General features: G+C 40.2%; 1 protein-coding gene across 1 annotated transcript; it reads left to right on the top strand.

Annotated features, from left to right (window-relative positions):
- Positions 1-381: 381 nt before the first annotated feature.
- On the top strand, positions 382-19,336 carry MXRA5 (matrix remodeling associated 5; the record flags this gene model as incomplete). The annotated part of the gene is made up of 7 exons (XM_084291535.1): positions 382-557; positions 2,526-2,741; positions 5,980-6,109; positions 6,460-6,850; positions 9,361-14,331; positions 14,977-15,877; positions 17,425-19,336. 7 exons carry the CDS (start codon positions 382-384, stop codon positions 19,334-19,336), a joined length of 8,697 nt encoding a protein of 2,898 aa, XP_084147661.1.
- Positions 19,337-20,762: the final 1,426 nt, after the last annotated feature.

The following is a 20,762-nucleotide window of genomic DNA, read 5'->3' as shown; positions in this document are numbered from 1 at the left end:
GCGGCAGAGCGGCGGAGCCCCTCACCCCGGGCACCCCGGGCACCCCGCGCCCCTCGTCCCCATGTGGCCGCGGGCGGCAGGAGGCTGCCGCCGAGGGAGCTGCGCCCCCAGGCATCCCGGCAAGCGGTGGGGACCCTCTGCCCTCTCCCGTCCTCCTGCTCGCCCCCCGACGGACGGGCTCGGCTTCAGACGGCGCTGAGGGACCGCGGAGCCCCCCAGCAGCCCGCGGGGGGGATCGGGGCACAGCTCTGAAAGGAGTAGCCCCAACCCGCTCCCCTCCTCCCCCCTTACACGCCCCCCCGGCACGGTACCGCCCCGCCTGGTTTATGCGCGTTTCGGGGGCACCAAATCACGGCGGCGGCTTCTGCAAAATGACGGGCGATGAGGAGCCCTAAGGCTGCGGGGCGGCGGGGCGCCGCGGGCTGCCATGAGCCTCGGCCGGCCGCTGCCGGAGGGGCCCCGGGGCCGTGCCAGGTAGCCGCCCCCCCGCCGCGAAGCCCCCCGGGGGCATGGGAGCGGCGGGCTGCGCCCGCTGAGAGCGCCGCGCCCGGCCGCAGGTAAGGAGTCGGGGGAACGGGGGTGTCAGGGGAGGGGGCTTGGGAGCGGCTCCATGTGTTAGGGGGGTGTGGTGATGGAAGAGGGGGCTCCGTGCCGAGGGGAGGACGGAGGAGGGGGCGGGAGACCCCCGCGGGGCCGTGCCGCGGGGTGTCGGCGTCCGGCCGCTCAGCCTGGAGGGGAAATTCTTCCATAATGGGAAGCATCTGCCCGCGGTGAAGAGAAAAAAAAAAATAATAAAGGGGTTGGGGGGACTGGGGGGGCTGCCACGCTGCGCGGCGGCGGAGGGGGAGCCGGCAGGCGGCGCGTAGGGGTGCGCGTAGGGCGCCCCCGGGCGGAGGCGCGCAGCCAGTGCGGCCGCGCCCCCGAGGGGTCCCCGGTGGCAAAGGTGCGGAGGGGAGGCTTCGGCTGGGACGCTGGGAGGCTGCCCCAGGCATCGCTTCCTTTGTGCAAAGGAGCTCCTTCGGTGAGGCTCGGTGCCCCCGCCCAAACGGGACTGGTGTGGGTAGGATGTTCTTGAAAGCTTGTTTTTTTATGAAAGAGAACCTTAAGGAAAACGGCACCTGAATGTTCTCCAAACAAATTAAAGGCTATTTTTCTTTGTAAAGAATGGTAAGTGTCTCATTAACTTGACCACAGATATTTGAGAAACTTCTTCATGCCGATGAGCCTCTCCTTTGAACTGTAATAGCTTGCACATGATGCTCTTACAAAAAAAATGTGTGTCTTGTTGCTAGCAGATCTGAAAAAATCTGACTTTTATACTAAAAGCAATAACTAATGGAACTAATAATCTCTAGTAGAACTGAATGTCTTTCCCTCCTTGTCACACTGTTACACAAGAGCGAGACTACCAAATCTCTGCTTCTAATAGTAGCCTGCATTCTTGCATGGCTTTAATCTGAAGAGCTCAAGTTCTTCTCATGGTAGATAAGGATATTTCAAACTAACTTCTCCCAAGTTGAGTTGCTTAATCTGTAATTAGACATCTACAAAATGGCTTTATTTTCAGAAATGGCTAGTGCTCAATAACAGTAGCATTTTGGGTTTGTTCCAGCGTAGTGTGCCTTTTTGAACAACTCTCCATGAGTCTCGTCATACGGTTTAGACACAGTTCTGAAAATCTGAACCTCGGTGTTGATAGACATGGCAAGGTTATAAATACAGACTTTCTTGTTTACATTTCCTTGGAGGCCTGTGCTTATGTTTCTAAATCAATTGTCAACTTCTATCAATTCTGAGCATTCATAGCTCCTGTTTGGTTAAGATTACAGGGTAAAAGCATGCCCAGCATAGCACAGTAAATGACACAGTCCAGATCTGTGTTCAACCAATTCTTACTTTCTTTCACTCCCTGCCTCTCTCAATGTTACTATTTCCCATGTACATTATGAATGTTCAGCCTGGTTTTACCCTCCTGGAAGTTAGTAGATGGTCTAAAAATTAGGTAGCTTGGCTAGGAGAGTTAGCTAGTTAGGGACCTAAGGAGGCTGATCTGTTCTATTTCTAGGTAGTTACCTGATGGGGTAAATACCTGATATTACCTTCTGGTGAATATGGTTTGCTTCTCTCTTGTTGATTGACTGTAGAGGGAGCCATGGCAACTCACCTGAACTAGATGCTTCCCTTGAAGTTTTCTAATTTGTAGGTGAGACAAAAGCTGCCTTTGGCATATAGAGCAAACCTTCAAAAGTTACTACCACAAGAAGACAGCATAACTTTTGTAGGATGGGTACTGAAATGAATTATAGGGAAAAAGTTGACTTTGAAGTAGCAAGCGACTTGGACGAAATAAAAACTCTTCCCGATTGAACTTAGCCGCAATTGTCTACAGACCTTCTGGGACTCTGCAGAGCATCTCATGGTAAACAGAGCATTTCAAAAGTATTAAAAAAATCTTTGTTTCTTCTCTCTGTCTCCCTTTGTCATCGTTGCTGTCATCTGTTGCTCGTGACCCCTGGCCATCCCAGGAGGAGTGAGGCGAGGCGAGCCGACAAGATGCGGGAGAGGGCTGCGGTGGGGGCACTCTCCGTGGTGCTGATCCTGACGCTGGGGCTCCCGCCGGGTGCCCTGGCCTGCCCCCACCCCTGCGCCTGCTACGTCCCCACCGAAGTCCACTGCACATTTAGGTCTTTAGCAGCTGTGCCAGCAAGGATTTCTAAACATGTGGAAAGGATCAATTTTGGGTTTGTATTGCAGTTTGTAGCAAACAGTTTCATGTTCTTGGTGTTGAATCTTGGAATGCTTCACGTGTGCGGCATACCAGGATCTTTGTGTGTACTTTTTAAGTGGAATTGCAGAGATGGGTGGTTACTTCCACACTCTGTATTTCAAACACTACTATTACTGGCATGAAGGAAGTTTTAGTGTAGCCCTGATATTTCAAATGAAATTTTGTAATACTTTCAAATAAGTTTTATATGATGGTGTCAGTTCTTACTGGCAAATAGTGCATGTAGTCTTACAGTGTTTATAAACTATATTGAATTAAACCTACTATGGGAGGATTTCTACTAGATGTTGATTATTATATCTGATACAAAAAAATGCAGAAGAACTAGAATTATCTAATAGAAGCAGGTAGGATTTTGGAGCACAATGAAGTAACATATATTAAAACAATACAGTAAAGACTAGTTATTCCATAACCTTTGAAGTTGTTGTTTTTTTGTTTGTTTATTTTTCTTTTCTTTCTTTGTTTTGTTTCCTAAGAATTTAAGTGCAATATAAGCAGACAGCAATGTTTTGGGGTGAGGGAGCTCAGGCTCCAAATCACCTTCCTCTGCCAGAGTATTTCCAGCCTACATTTCTCTGAGATGAGAAGGCAGGGACAGTTGGTAGGCTGCATATCACAAAAATGCTGTGTATGGCCATTGTATGACATAGCATGGCAAAAGAGTCTCAGTCCTCTTCTGCTTGGTAGCAGAACCATCTCTCTACCTGTTATGAACTCCTTCCCTAGCCACAGGGCCTGTAATTTGCAAATGTTCATGCTATGACTAATACATGTAGTAGGGACATTAATTTATTTGCTCCTCTGTAGTTAAAATGTCTATCCACCAGTACTTTATCCACCTAAAGTCTGATTTTAGTCTCACAATACCCCTGCACTCAGTAAAACTGTATTACAAAAATCTGTATTTTCATTCCATTTTTTTCAGTCATCCCAGTGGCTCATAGTCAAATCAGTGGAAGTATTACTAGAATGATACATAACTATGTAATTTCTATAGTACAGATCAAATGTCCAACTGGGTCAGCCTTACAACATTTTGCAGTGTGAGGAATGTTCGCTATATTTCTTTCAGGCCATCTGCCATCAGTTTAGTTACTTATGGTCCCCTCTGAGAAAATAAAATTTCATACACAAATTCATGTGATTTAGTCTTAACATAAACACACATGGTTCCAAAGGGAGTCATTTAAGCAGCTTCATTGAAAAGCTGTTGCCAAAGAATCTGCAACACAGAGTGGCCAAATGCTATCCACCAGCAGGTATGCCTTCAAGTGGCCTTATATGCCTCTTTACTGGGAAATGAAAATATTTTTGAGTGTGACCAGTAATCCATGTCCTTGTTTCTGTGATCTTCAACTCGTACACAACCTGCCATAGAAACCGATGTCTCTTCCTCTTCATTTTCTTTGTGTATAGTAAAGCTCATGGTAGTCAGAATTATAATTATATGGTCTCTTTGGAGCTCTCTGTGATATTTATGTCTAGTTATCTTGCTAACTCTGAAGCTGAGAAAATATGATAAAATTTAAAGAAATAAAATCTCAGGAACACCATAGGCTATGATGGTACTGAAAATGTGTAATCTCTTCACTGCAAACTTCACCTTCAGTACAATTTCATACAAACATGCCAGATCTTATCCAAACAACATTAATTTATTTCCATGGCTTTAGTCTCATTAATTTCGAGCTCTCTTTGAAGCCTGCCTAATGTCATATTTCTTTATAAATTCTGTCTTTGTAGAATATATCAAACTGCCCTCCTTTTCCTCTCCACAGTCAAAACCACGCATATTTACAGTCACCTCTCCCCTATATATAAATATTCTATGACAAATTCTATCCTTAAATTGGTTTTGAAAATGGGTGTGTAAGCTTCTAAATTGTGTAGACATTTTGGAAGTTCTATCCAGTTTTTAAGTAAATTAAGTAAATTATTTGATACTGCTAGTATAAAAGCCCTTTCCATTTTTTTTTGTATTTTTGTCACTAAAAATTACACTTTCTGAGTTGTCTCCTCTTCCAAGAAGAAACATTCTTACTTATCTGTTGCATTTCTTTCATTTTTGAGAAGTGTTTTTAGAATCCTTTTGTTTCAAGTTGCTGTATATTTAAGAGGTAAAGCTAATTTTCTTATCTGGAAATAATTTAGGAAAAAATCATATTTAGAGAAGTTTGTATTTTTTTTAGAATGTCTCATGTAAACATAAGGAATTTTAATAGGATTACTGCTATAAACCTGGGAGATCTGTAGTAGGACTAAAAATATCAAAACGTATGTCCAATTTTTTAGCAAGTTCAAAATCTTCAGATAGATAACAATGAAAATTTAAAAGTATTTCCTTCATAACCAAAGTATTTTAATTTCTGTCTCTATCTTCCCTTCGTGTCTAGAAAGAAAGTATTAAAAATAGGAAAAGATATTTAAAATTGGATGCTTAATTCAGAGTCTTCATGCCCAGATTAGCTCATATGTCTAATTTTATATCTACATATGGAAAACCCAAATGCAGATCTAGGCAGCCAAATTTAAGGCTTCCATATTGGCAAATAAAACCTGCCTTGCTAGTCCTAAGTGAAACTGATTGTTTTCAATAAGTTGATTTTCTTATTACTTCTCTAAAAGGAGTTCCTGGGCTCAAATTATATAGTTGAAAGTTCAGTACCTAGATAATTAGTTGACGCAGCCAATTAAATGTATCAGTAAGGTAAGAATGATGTGACTTCCTGCTTCTCTTGCTGTTTGGGAGATATCCATTTTTAATGTCCTCTGTCCAAGTCTTTATTCATTTATTGTTAGATGCTGTTTTGGCAACATTGCAGCATGTCTAGTTTGCCAGGCTCCATAGCATCATTGGTTGGATACAGGCCATTAATTTATTGCCATTCCATAAAGTAAGCTGCATGGAAAAACATACTGACAACTACTAGAACTTAAACGCCTATTTATTACTCTTAGTTTTAAATTATGGTTAAAGTGCCACAAATTGATTTAAAAGAACTTTTAATGTAAACATGAACTAACTATACTTGGCCTTGTAAAAATGTTTCAGTACCTTCTGGCTCTTTGACAGTGCACTAAGATCCATCCAAGTTTTCTTGATAGTTAGGTTATACTAATTTTACTTTTGCCATCCATGATAGTCAGTGTTTGAAATGTAACTACACATTTTGTGATTTTTTTTCCAGGTTTAACAGTATACAGTCTATATATGAAAACTCCTTTGCAGGACTTACAAAACTGGAATTGCTTATGATACATGGAAATGACATTCAGAATATACCTAATGGTGCTTTGAAAGATCTCGTCTCTCTACAGGTAATGCTCAGGTCTTTCTAAATTTCCCAAATTCTAACTTCAGTAAGTAGCTGAAGACAAAAACAAGTTTGTGTTTTTTTTTTTTGTTTGTTTGATTGTTTTTTTAGTGTCTTTCCTAGGATTAAGGTACCATTCCTCCCCCTCAAAAATAATATTGGAATTCTGTTAACTATACCTATGTCATACTTGATAAAGCTAACTAATGTTCATTTGTGTTCTCCCTCTTTTGACCAGCATATCATTTTTCAGTGGTGCAAATGATATTTGAATGGGAGGAAAACTGAATGTTTGTTATTCTGTTTGGATTTAAATACAAATTAATCTCCCTCTCTCTTTATTTTTTTTTAAAGGTTTTCAAAATTAGTTACAATAAATTGAAAGTCATAACTGGCCAAACCCTCCATGGACTTTCAAGTTTAATGAGACTGCACGTGGACCACAACAGAATCGAGTTTATTCATCCAAATGCTTTTAATGGATTAACTTCTCTGAGATTGGTCCACTTGGAGGGAAATTTGCTCCAGCAGCTTCACCCACACACCTTTTCAACATTTATGGTCCTTGATTATTTCAAACTGTCAACAGTAAGACATCTCTACCTATCTGAAAATGCTATTAGAACCTTGCCTGAAGAGATGTTTCAGGGTATGCCACTACTAGAGAATCTTTACCTTCATGGGAATCCATGGGTTTGTGACTGCAGCTTAAAGTGGTTCCTTGAATGGAATGAAGTTTCTGGAGGTAAGAATAAAATTACCAAAGTCTCTTCAACTTATAATGTTTGATATTGTTTCCCCTGTTCTGCATATGAATAAATTTGTTATTTCTTGTGAATCATTACTTACGTGATGTCTATGTGCACTATGTTGTCTAAGGAAGAAATGGAAATGAGATTTCCAAATTCTCAGAAGAGTTCTTTAACTTCAGGCTTTTAGCTTTAAGGCTGTTATTCATGCGTCCTTTTTGTCTATTAGTGTTTCTTCATTGACCACACCTTACTTTTCTAAGGGAAGCAATCTGTTTTCAGTATTTTCAGAGAACACCTACAGTCCTGCTCCTTTTTCAGAGGAAGGTCTGCTTTTGTTGCTTTAAACTAAAATGGCTTTAATCTAATAATAATAATAATAATAAAAAAGCTTAGATTAGATATAAGGAAGAAATTCTTGACACTGAGTGTGGTGAGGCACTGGAACAGGTTGTCTAGAGGAGCTGTGGATTCCCCATCCCTGAAAGTGTTCAAGACAGGTTGGATGGGGCTTTGAGCAACCTGGTCTGGAGGAAGGTGTCCCTGCCCATGGCAGAGGGTTTGGAATTAGATGGTTTTTAAGGTCCCTTCCAACATAAATCATTCTATGATTAATTTAGGCTTAGATGTGAGGTAAGAATCACAGTGCTTAGATCAGGAGTCTGCTAAATAGTTTTTTTTTTTGTATGTCTGTTTTCAGTTTAGGCATTTGAGTCCACCAGTGTCCCATGTCAGGTAGCTAAGTGTTTGGTATAGCAGGCCAGAGGGATGGGTGTTACACCAGATCTGCTGATAGACTCTTAAGAGGAAATAGTCATTGAATTGCAACTGAAGATGTTTCAGATGAGTTCTGGAGTCACAAGGTTTATGTAATGATTTGGAGCATAAGTAGTGGATGACGATGGGTCTTGTTGTCTTAGGATATCTAATTCATGGCATTTTTGTACATAGCTATAGAACAGTAGTTTTAGGGATGCGTGGTACTTTAATGAGTAGTGTAAGTGTCCCTGATTGAACTGATATTCGAGGTATCCAGTTTAGGTATTATATTTATGTAATTTACACTTTAATCTTCTTATATGCTCTCCTTGATCATATGAGTGGATATGCTAAGTGTACCAAAGATGCACTCTAAGTAATAATGATGAAATATTAGATGAATGTCCTTTCCCTGTACAGTGATGGCTTGTTACTGTTTTTATTTGATTTATTTTCTGCATTAAAATGGTGGTGATTTTTGGAAAGAGGAGAATTACTCCATGCCACTTTCATGCATGACAATTTTAGTATTTTTATAAAACTATAACATTGACTTCTTTGGGAATTTTGTCAGAGAGTGATAGAAGTGCTCTTTGAAACACAGTAATGTTCCTCAGACCAGTGTGGCATCTGCCAAGCTGGTTGTGTGCCAGTTCTGTCATGAAATGCACTTTCCTTGTCTTTGAAGCATCATATTTGAATCTGCACGTGGTAGACTGGTTCACTTATATATTACAATATGTCAGACTGGCAAAGCATATATTTTCCTTTTCAAAAAGGTTACGAAATTTTGCCAGTTTTTTTTCCCCTTGTCCTAGAATTTTATGTTAGAATCCACCTTATTGTTCATTCATTCAAAGATCCCTCATTCCTCAGGAGCAATCAGCATAACACGTATTCCTAGAAAAACTACAATATAGCATATTTACAAACTAAATATGAAAGACAACTTTGACATTGTAGTAAGCAGCGCAAGTTAAACATAAATACATGGCTGTCGTTTGGCAGACAAGAATCCTTCTGGCATTGGTAGAAGCAAGGAGTCAAGGATATAATTTCCTGTTTTAATACTCCTCTGTTTAATCTTTATTTTATATTTACAGAATTTGCAGTTGTTTCAGAGGTCAAGGAAGAAGTGCTTTCTTTTTTTTTTTTTTTTTTTTTTTTTTCTGCTGTCAAATCGCTTGTAAGTGTAGGAAATAATCAGCACGTTTTGGTAGATACAGTAGAATTTTTTGTATATTGCCAGTATTACTGTTAATGAATAGAGAAAAATAAAAAGCCTCCTGAATTATTTAATGAGGAAATCCAGCATTTCTCAGGCAAATGCTGCATTTTTGAAAGCTGAGAGGACTCTGTTCTCTTAAATTTGTGTCCAAAAGATAGATGGGTAGGTTGTCACTGTACGCATACAGACTTTTTATACAGCATAAATATTAACAAACTTCTAAAATGTTGCTCTGAACACTTCAATTTCTGGTCATTTTATTCAGAGGCAGTGAAACTAATTTTCAGAAGGATGGAGCATTCAAACTTCTCATTAAAGTCAGAAGAAACTACAGTCAGTTGGAGAAACAGGCCTGTTCAACTGTGAAAATAAAGAGGCAACATTTTAAAACACCTTGCTTGTATGTCACGTGGCATAATGTTTATCTCATGCAGTCCATTTGGCACTCCTGAGAGTTTGCTAACTCTGGGACACGATTCTACAGCTTACCTGTCCTTTTTTGTTTGTTTTGGCTTCCAGGTGTTCTAAAATGCAAAAAGGACAAAGCCTATGAAGGGGGACAGCTCTGCCCTAAGTGCAACAGCCCAAAACAGCTGCAGAAAGAAGATATCCAAAACTTGAAAGATATTTCCTGTAGGAAACCTATCATTCAGTCCTCATTAAGGCATAATAGCAGCACTCAAGATGAAGAAGATGGTGACAGTTATGAACTCCCTCTGGTAGAGCTTCAGTCCTCTCCGTGGAACATTACATTAAATATGACTGATGAGCATGGCAATGTAGTGCATCTGAACTGTGAAATAAAGAAACCAACAGGCTCTACCAAAATTCAGTGGAATCAAATCCAGACTCAGGAGATTGATATAAATGCTACAATTTCACTGGATTTTGAATGTCCAATGAATCGAGAGAACTATGAGAAATTGTGGAAGCTTATTGCTTACTATAGTGAAGTGCCTGTCAAATTAGAGAGGGAACTTATGCTCAGCAAAGAACCTAAAATAAGCTATCGGTACAAGCAAGGCTCAGATTATGATGCTCTTTATTACACGGGTGTCAAAGCTCAAATAATGGCTGAGCCTTCCTGGGTGATGCAACCTCTTATAAGTATGCAGTTAAACAGGCGCCAAAGTACAGGGAAAAAAGTGGTGCTGTCTTTTTTTACTGTGTTTTCTCAGGTAATTCATACCAAAGACACCAGGCAGCAGAGAAGCTGGGTAATGATAGAGCAAAATCAGAGCACAAGGACAGCACAGAGTATCATGGAAGGATCAGAGTGTCAGCTGAGCTGCAACGTGAGAGCCTCTGAGAGTCCTTTCATTCAGTGGCTCCTTCCAGATGGGACTAAACTGCAGGCACCATTTAATCAGAAAGACAGTAGGTTTTCTATTCATAGCAGTGGTCAGCTAGTAATCAAACCAGTGAGTTATACTGATACTGGTTTGTACTATTGCATTGCCCAAGTGAGAGATGATATGGACATTAGGGCTTACAGACTTCTTGTGCAGCCTCCAGCTATTCAGATATCTGATACAGATATAGTGAGGGTTGATAAAAATGTTGGAGATCCAATAGTTTTGCCTTGCAGTGCAATTGCCATCCCAGAGGCACAGTTAAGCTGGATTCTTCCAAACAGCCAGATACTCAATGATTTATTGAACTCTTCAAAAGGATATATGTTGGACAATGGTACTTTGCTTATTCCAAAAAGCCACGTTAGTGACAGTGGCCATTACAGATGTGTGGCTGTCAATCAGCAGGGATCAGATCAGTTTGCTGTAAAGGTTACAGTAAATAAAATGGTGTCTGACAGGTCATTTAAAAGGATAAAACTGAAAAAGCGCCCAGGCTCAAAAAGTTCATCAAAAACAAGAGGGCGGGTCATAGATGATGGAGAGGGATCAGGGACAGGAGGGGTGGATGAGTTCCCACGCAGAAAGAACCACCTGAAAGATCGTGAAGTATCCTTTAAACAAAAAAGTGACCAGGTGCCAGAGGCTCAAATTAAAAAGGGAAAGAAAGGCAGAAGGAAAATGAAAATTTGGAAAGGTACTGATAGAACCCAAGACAGCAATGTTGCAGAAGGCCGGAGAGTGTTTGAATCTCGAAGGAGAATTAATATGGCAAGCAAACAGATTAATCCACAGCATTGGGCTGACATTTTGGCAAAAGTCCGTGGGAAGAATCTCCCTAGAACAACTACAGCTACAGCCATTTCTGTAACAATGGCATTTCCATCATTCATGCAGAAAACTACTCCTGTCCCTCATCTGGTAGCCAGCCCTCTGCCTTCAGAGACAGCAGCTGATGTGGTAGATTCCTCTGCTGATGCATCACCACTGGGTGAAGATGAGCCATTCTCAGTCACTGTTTCCGACAGCAGTAAAGTATTTTCAGTCCAGCCCATATTAACAGGGTCAGAAACTGAACCTTTTCCTGACTACAGGGTTTTAGAAACACCTGCAAGTACATACTCTGTAGAGATCCCTGTATCAGGTCCATATTTGACTCCTCTGTCTGCAACTGTGCAACCCCAAGGTCAACAGCGTCAGGATGACAGGACCGATTCTTTTGTAGTCAAAGAAAATATTCAGACTGTCACTGAAGAACCTCTAACCAAAGAAACAGTAACTAGCTTTCCTAATATTCAGAGCAGTCCATTCATAGTGGAAAATGCAGATGCAACTGTATCTTCTACATCAGAGGAAAATTCTGCTTTTGCTGAGCTACCACTTGATGCTACTGTCCTAGCTGAATCTCAGACTGTAGATCCTCATAGCATGTTGGAGACAAGTGAGAAGTTAAATGAAGTGGATCAGATGAGCGTTGACAACATAATGCCTACTCAGCTGGATGATATCATCCCAACAGATTCTGTAGGTGCTACTGCCATTTCATCATCTCTTTCTCCATTTGTTACAGAAAAAAGCAATGACTTGATACATCAGCACACAGAAGTATCCACAGGTCAGATGAAAATAGCAGACTTAAGTACAAGTTTTCCAGCTGTCATATCCATGAGCAAGGAAGAACCAGAGACCCACAGGGATACAGTGACTCAAGAAAGCACACCCAGCAGTTATGCAGAGAGTTATCATGGAAGAGAACAGAACCTGGCTTCAAAACCAGACCCCACATTCATTTTTACAAGCACTAATGCTCCTCATAAAAAAACAGAAGAGATATCTGCTGCTTCCATCAGTAGACTGACCACTGTGGCCACAACAACACCATCCTATAGAAAGACCACACCTTCACATGTTACTCAGCATGCTAGGAAAAGGCCTTATGGGAGAAGGAGATTGAGGCCAAATAGAATCCGACAAAGAACAAAGCCTTTCCACCCTGTTGTTTCAATCACAGAGGCAGTGCCTGCCATTCCAAGAACATCTACAGTTGAAGCTGTGACCAAAACTTCCTCTGCAGTTCTTGAACACGTTGATCTTAAAAACAGTGTGAAAATACAGGCTAAGGAAGAGGAGCATATGGAATTCACCCCTTCATCAGTTACCGATCCAGTTGTGCTAGAGAAAACAACCAAAATCAGAGAGGTGGCCACAGCTTCTTTCTTTAGGCCTACTGCTTCTCCACCCGAAGGAAAACATGTGACTCTCTCTGCTGCTCCTGAAAACATGGCACTTCCAGTGACTGAACCTATCACAGTTTTATCATCATACATTGTATATAGCACAGTTCCCACAAAAGAGTCAAGTACACCTCTGAAACCACAGCAAAATAAAGTGCCAAAATACCATTTGTCAGACAGTATATCTGAAGGGAAGGGCCTTGAAGAAGATTCTAAAGCTACAGATGGTGAGGCAGAACAATCAAGTAGAGCTACCATTGAGCATAGGAACAGCTTGATATCATCTACAAAATCTGTTTACTCAGAATCTCAAGAGCCCATCCTTTTTGACTCAGAAGTTGTGGTTAATGAAACCACTGCTGGAACATTCCAGCTGATGTATCCCACTATGACAGACTTAACTATTCCTTTTGGCACAGTGGAAGTTTTTAAGGATGTCTCAGTTTCAGAGGAGACGTGGACACCCACAGTAACTTTAAAAACACCAGCAGTAACTGAGCCACCTCAGCAGCAAGAAATGCTGACTTTGTCCTCCTTCAGCACTATGGAAACTCAAACTTTTTCATTTATAGAAACAAAGAAATCTGTTGCTTCTGAGACTGGGGCAAAACCATCTTCCTTGGATAAAAAGGAAGCTATGTCACATGGCATTTTGCAGACAGCTGAAAAGCCTCCAAATACACCCACTGTCTTTATTCCATTTACAAAACTTCCTACTCTTCCACCATCTATTTCAAGCACTTCATATCCTTCTCTTCATTATACCACCAAGGGCAGTAATGCCTTCAGTCAAGAAAGGTTGTCAGAAACAAAACAAGTTGAAGCAGAAGGTGACAGAATGGGAGTGAGCTCAAGACAGAATGTATACCCTACTCCTTTCTCTAGCCAAAATAGGATTAGCATACAGTCTAAAGAGGAGCGATTCAAAGAGATGTACAGTAGCAGGTCAAACAACAGTTTATTGCTAAGCCCAAACCTTCCCCATCCACCTGCTGGAATGATACCAAGCCTAAACCAAAGACTGCCTGTTGTGCCTCCAAAGCATGTTCCAGTAAGAGGCACACTGAAGCCTCCATATATTGTAACACAAGGCTCATTTCGTTATTTTATAACACAACAGCCTCTTCACTACACAAACAAACCAGAAATAACAGCATATGCAGCACATACTATCCAGGACAAAAAATCTTTTGTCTTTCAGAGAGAGACAACTACCCCAACACAAGCCACTCCATTTCACAGAACAAATACATTCACTGCAAGCAAGTTTGGTAATCAGGGTCAGAACAGATACAATATTAATTCAAGATATTTTGGCAATAACTATGTTCCAGATAACAGAGGCACAGCAGGGAGACTACCAAATCAAGGGATTCCCTATTACCCCAGTTCCAGAATACCGTTCCTTTTCAACAGAACAAGGATATTCCCTCACTTAAGTATGCATCCTAAACCTGTGGTCCCTAGTCAGCTAGTCCCCAAAGACACAAATGAGAAGATTGCCCAAGTCTCCCCTACGAGGATTACAGTGCAGAAAGCTACAGTTATCGCAGTGCCTCCACAGACCATGACCACAACATCACCACCACCAGCAATTTTGAAAATTACCCCTCCAGCCTTTCATTCTCAGCGCACAAGACCCCAGATATTCACTACAGTTCAGCCTCTTAAAAATGTCCACTATCATCAAAAAGTTCAGTCTGTACCTCATGTGGGAGGCATTACACCACATAATTCATCTATAATTCAATCTTCCAGCAATTTCAGGACACCCAAAGAAAGACCTAAAATTATCTCAGAGGTGTCTCAGAGCATATCCATCCTTGCTGAAACAGATATTCTTATCCCTTGTGATGCAGTAGGGGAACCAAAGCCTTCTATTACTTGGACAAAAGTATCTACAGGTAAGACAGAGAAAAAAAGTGTTCTACACAGTTTTAAGGGTACAAGTATTTATTTTTTTAATGGTTTTATATAAATATATAATGAAATGCAAGATTGTTACAGGAATATTGCAAAACACTGAAAAACACTAAATGACATTTTATGTCCATTTTAATCATTGTAGAAACAATATGACCAATTTCAAGCAGTCATTACAGATAAAAATATTTTTGCAGTATTTGTCATAGTAAAAGAAAAATTCTAACATTTAATGAATTTGGTTCTTGAAGGAGGAATAGCAACCAAGTGATTATTCACAGCAGTTAGAATTTATGATGACAAAGCTTGTGCATAAGGGTTTGTTGACATTACTACCTTAAATATTGATGTGTGTATCATCTCCACTTAAGAGGAATCCCAAAGTACAAAGCCCTTAAAAGTTCCCACACTGTACAGACTTGCCAAACTATTATGGTTAGTTTTGTAATAAAAGCAAAGACCAAGGAGAGTGTCAGAAGATGTCATGTGATCCATCTGAAGATGTACATGTAGTTAGTGTTAAGTAAATCTATATTTTTCCATAAACTTTTTTTCAGTGCAGTGACATATGTCTTAAAAACAAACCCTTTGATTTTCCATTTATTTCTTTCTTCTCACCTTTCCAGGAGCTGTAATGACAGCCAACACCAGGTTACAAAGGTTTGAAGTCTTGAAAAATGGTACCTTCCTTATCCGAAATGCTCAGCTTCAGGATCATGGACAGTATTTGTGCACCGCTCAGAACCTACATGGCATAGATAAAATGATTATTGTGCTCACAGTTGTAGCCCACCAGCCCAAAATTTTACTTTCCCGTTATCGAGATGTCACAGTCTATTTTGGGGAGACCATAGCAATGGAATGTCAGGCAAGTGGGACTCCAAGCCCACATATTTCATGGATTTTCCCAGACAGGAAAATTTTGCAGACAGTCACCACCACAGAAAGCAGGATTATGCTTCATGAAAATCGAACCTTGTCTATCAAGCAAGCGACTTTTTCAGACCGAGGAGTATACAAATGTGTAGCTAGCAATGCTGCAGGAGCTGACAGCATTGCAGTGAGGCTCCACATTGCAGCCTTACCACCCATCATCCAGCAAGATAAACAAGAGAACATTTCCTTGCCCTTTGGTAGTAGTATTAACATTCACTGCACTGCAAAAGCAGCACCTTCTCCTAGCATCCGTTGGGTGCTCTTTGATGGCACACAAATTCGACCGTCCCAGTTTGTCAATGGGAATTTGTTTGTTTTTCCCAATGGAACTCTTTATATTCGCAACGTGTCCCCCAAGGACAGTGGGACTTATGAGTGCATTGCCGCTAATATGGTGGGAGCTGCCAGGAGAATGATTCAACTGCATGTGAAGAAGCAAGCTTCTAATGCTAAGATCACCGGGAGCTCTCCTCAGAGGACAGATGTAACGTATGGCAGCATTCTGCATTTGGACTGCAGTGCTTCTGGTGATCCCTGGCCTCGGATATTATGGAGGCTACCTTCCAAAAGGATGATCGATTCCCTACACAGGTAAATTACTATTTGAGGTGTTGCAGCTAAATTACAGTTTGTATGAACTTAGAGAAAAGACCATTCATATCTGTGTGAGCTTCATTCTTGATTTCTGTGAGTTTTGAGTTAGGTCTTAAACCATTAAGGAAGAATTTGAAATTATATCAAAAGATGGTCAAGTTGTAATTTAGCATAATTCTCTTGAAAACAGTAATATTATTGAAAAGTCAGGTTTAAGTGTTTAGGATAAGCTGCCACTATTTGCCTTCTATAGCAATTTCTTGTAAATATAGCAAAAAGTCTGATGGCAAAAAGTCTTATTCCAATGTGCTTAGTTGCATAATTAAGGGTTGCATAGATGCCAGCTTTTCCCCAGGATAACTGAGTTCACTGAAATTCATGTATCTGCTGTCCTAATCATTACACATTATAAAGATAGGACAAAGAAATCATATGATTTAAGTAATGATGAGCATTTTAAAAATGTGTAAATAAATGTTACCTCATAGTAGCCTCTACTTAAAACAATACCTTCTACAATGTTCACAATATCAAGTAAAACATGACTTCTTTAAAGCAACAAAAATATCCTAAGACTTTTTGGAAAACACAGTTTCTATTCAATAAATTCTCTTTCATCATTGTAGACAGATGAGAAATGTGCTGAAATCAAAATACACACTTGTCAACAGCTTTCTTAATAGTGGACTGTAGTCAGCATTTTTTTTAATTGGACAAAAAATATATTTGGGTAGCCCATAGGTAGTACAAAATCCAGAATTAATTTTATGTTTCATAGCAATTGCAACAAAATAGTTCTTTCATTTACTGTCGTGAGATTTGTGTGGACTACTTTTCTAATACAGTAGATCTTCTCTTTGGGGAGAAAACCTTGGACCTACTGAGGAAATTAATTTTGACCACAATGCACCAATTCCACAGTGAAATTGAAAGGAATAATAGCTTTTTTTCAATAGCACATTGAAAATCTTTTTTTTTTTTTTTTTTTTTCCCCCCACACATATTTCAAAGCTTAGGTCATTTTAAAGTAAAATTACTAGAGGTTAACTATTGTTTATTATTGAGTCTGAACATTTTGCTTCTTTGAGATTGCTCAGAGGGTTTAAAATGTTGTACCTGGAGCCAGAGGAATATTGATTTATTTTTAACTGGGCACCCAAGTGCCAGACTCCATAATTATGATTCATCTAGGTTTGTGTGGAGTATATTATTCAGATATGGCATGTTTGAATGTTACAGAATTCTGTACATGTAGTCAAAAAATCAAAAATAAAGGAATACTATTAAAGTCAATGAATGGAACAGAGTAGATTTGTTTGGTTATGAGTGAGTGGAATTATTTGTTTTTTTTTTTTGGTGGTGAGTATCTTGGTCATTTCAGACCATCTAATTATCTAAAAATAGCAATGCTCCTGTGCTTTTTCCATATTGTTGGGTTGTTATTTGTTTGTTTGTTTGTTTGTTTTTCCAATGTTACACTCAATTACTAACTCCTAAAATGTGATTTTACAGCTCGTGTCCCGTTCTCTTTTCTTTCCTTGCAGTAGCTTGGAGACAAGAATCAAAGTATTCAGCAATGGAACTTTGGTTGTCCATTCAGTTACAGATAAAGATGCAGGAGACTATTTGTGTGTGGCCCGCAATAAGATTGGGGATGACTATGTGGTCCTCAAAGTGAATGTGATGATGAAACCAGCAAAAATAGAACAAAAGAATGAGAAAAACCACAAGGTCAAGTATGGAGGGGACCTGAAAGTTGACTGTGTAGCTACTGGGCTACCAAATCCTGAGATCTCCTGGGGTCTCCCAGATGGCAGCATGATCAATACCTTCATGCAGTCAGATGACAGTGGCAGCCGGACAAAGAGATACGTGGTCTTTAATAATGGAACCCTGTATTTCAATGATGTTGGACTGAGGGAGGAGGGGGACTACACCTGCTATGCCGAGAACCAGATTGGGAAAGATGAGATGAAAGTTCGGGTCAAAGTAGTGGCCGAGCCTGCAACTATCAAGAACAAAACTTATGTCATTATTAATGTACCCTATGGTGATGTTGTCACAGTAGCGTGTGAAGCCAAAGGAGAACCTACTCCCAAAGTGACTTGGCTTTCCCCAACCAACAGGCCCATTCCCGCCCTATCTGACAAATACCAGGTGTATCGGGATGGCACCCTCCTCATCCAAAAGGCCCAAAGATCTGACAGTGGCAACTATACTTGTGTAGTGCGGAACAGTGCTGGAGAAGATCGGAAAATAGTTTGGATCCATGTAAACGTTCAGCCTCCCAGAATCAATGGGCATCTCAATGCAATAACATCTGTGAGGGAGACAGCCATCAGGGACAGCCGGAAGCTTATTGACTGCAAAGCTGAAGGAATCCCAGCTCCACGGGTCCTGTGGGCTTTTCCAGAAGGAGTAATCCTGCCAGCTCCCTACTATGGAAACAGGATCACTGTGCATCGGAATGGTACTTTGGACATCAGAGGGGTGAGGCAGACAGATGCGGTGCAGCTCATATGCATTGGGCGGAATGAAGGAGGGGAAGCAAGACTGATTGTGCAGCTCCTCATCACAGACCATTTGGAGAAACCCTCCTTCAGGGACCCTGTCAATGAAAGGATCACTGCCATTGCTGGGCACAGCATCAATCTGAACTGCTCAGTCCAGGGGAACCCCGAGCCCAGCACAAGCTGGATCCTTCCCAATGGCACTGAAGTGCTGAGTGGCAGCCGTCTGCACAGATTTTACCATAAGAGGGATGGGATCTTACACATCAGTGGTCTCTCTGCAGGGGATGCTGGGACGTATCGCTGTACAGCAAGAAACCCAGGAGGTTACGTGGAACGGGTAGTCTTCCTGAAGGTGGGACTCAGGCCAGAAATCAGCAACCAGTACAACAACCTGGTGAGCATTATCAATGGAGAAACTCTGCAGCTCCATTGCATCACCCAGACAAATCAAAGGGCACAGATTTCCTGGACACTGCCCAATGGGATGGTCCTAGATGCCCCCCAGGCTGTGGGTCGCTTCTCCCTTCTGGAGAATGGCTCTCTGACAGTGCGTGAGGCTTCTGTATTTGACAGGGGCACTTACCTGTGTAAGGTGTCCACGGAGTATGGCACTTCTGTTATGAATGTGCCTGTCATTGTGATAGCTTATCCCCCCCGGATCACAAGTGAGCCAGCACCTGTCATCTATGCCAGGCCTGGGAATTCAGTAAAACTGAACTGTATGGCCATTGGGATTCCTAAAGCAGAAATAACTTGGGAGCTTCCAGACAAATCTCATCTGACAACAGGAGCTCAATCCCGTCTGTATGGAAACAAATTTCTTCACCCTCAGGGGTCATTAGTCATCCAGCAGTCTTCTCAAAGGGATGCAGGCTTCTATAAATGCACTGCTAAAAATATACTCGGCAGTGATTCGAAAACAACTTACATACACATATTCTAACACTAAAACAAATGCCTTTGGCTGGATGCTAGAGTTCAAGTCACTGCCAAGGAAGTATAAGAAGGAAAGTACTGTCTGCAACAAAGCCAGGAAGGCTGAGGGCAGAAAAAAATGAATTCTGTTTACATGTGAAGTGCATTGCTTTTGTATTCAACATGATAGTACTTCCCTGCAATAGAAGAAGGCAGTAGATATACTTAAATTGAGGAGACTAACGCATTGGAAAAAGTCTTTAAATTGTTAAGGCAGTGTAACGTGTTTTTTCATGCTATCCAATAGCATCTGAGACCTAAAGTAGTCTATTCTTGTCAATAGTCCAAAGCTACTCCTTATTTCAACAAGCACCTTAAAAGTACCAAAGAAGTATTAACTGTTAATAAATGAGCTGCAGTGATAGAAGTGCTTTAGTATTTTGTTGGAGAAACATATTTTTCTTTATCCCCTGCAGTGCTTTTACATAATCTAGCCTTATAGAATATGATTACTAACCTTTCTGTTCATTCTTCTATCAGCTCTTCAAAATCAAAGACTAATTTAGCAATAACAGTGATCTATTTTAATAAAAAATACATGCAGACATTAGTTACCATAACATATGAACAAACCTTTTCCAGCTACTAAGGATGCTCCAGTCAAATCATTCATTATATATTTTATATATATATTTTTAAATCAGACTATGAGACTAGAAAGAGTAACAATGAATTTGGTCTCATTTTATAAATTATTGGTCTTTACAAGACTCTGATATATTACAGTGTTTTATAATGTTAAGGTCAATATACTGTACATTTTATAATAAAAAAATATTTTCCAAAACTTGTATTCACTGTGATTTTTTGTTTTGTTTGAGAAAACAGTGAACTCCAAACACTGGGAGTGTGGAATTAAGTCAAAAAACAGAATTCATATACTGTTATACATAATTTTTATGTTTCCGTACATGGTTTCCTAATAAAAACTTAGGACTTCTGTTATATATAATTAAAAATACATTTAGAATTTCAATACTTCCAGTCAAGAATGGTTATTTTAATATATCTTAGCATGACTTTTATAAGATTTACCTATTTTTCTGTTGAAATAATTGCTAAAAGAGGCTGAGTATGCCCATGTTTCAACACAAAACTCCAATCAGAATTCTGAAAAAGTTAACTGTACTTCAAAGCATTTGGATTCTCTAAGATATTCCTGAAGTCTTAAAGTTCTGATCAGTCATAAGACTTACGTTTTAAAACTATGTTGAGAATAAAAGCTTTATATTTATTTTCTTTATTAACTAAGATATGTTGGAAAGGAATGTAACATTTTCTAATACTTTTATTTTTTGAAAATTGTAAACAGTGATTATCAGACTATGATATTTTATAGAATTTTATAGAATTTATTCTTAAGTCAGTGCAGGGTAAAAAGATGTGGGTTTTTT

This window comes from Netta rufina (assembly GCF_964035555.1).
Source record: "Netta rufina genome assembly, chromosome: 1".
Taxonomy (NCBI): Eukaryota; Metazoa; Chordata; class Aves; order Anseriformes; family Anatidae; genus Netta; species Netta rufina.
This window is presented reverse-complemented; position numbering and strand designations above follow the sequence as displayed.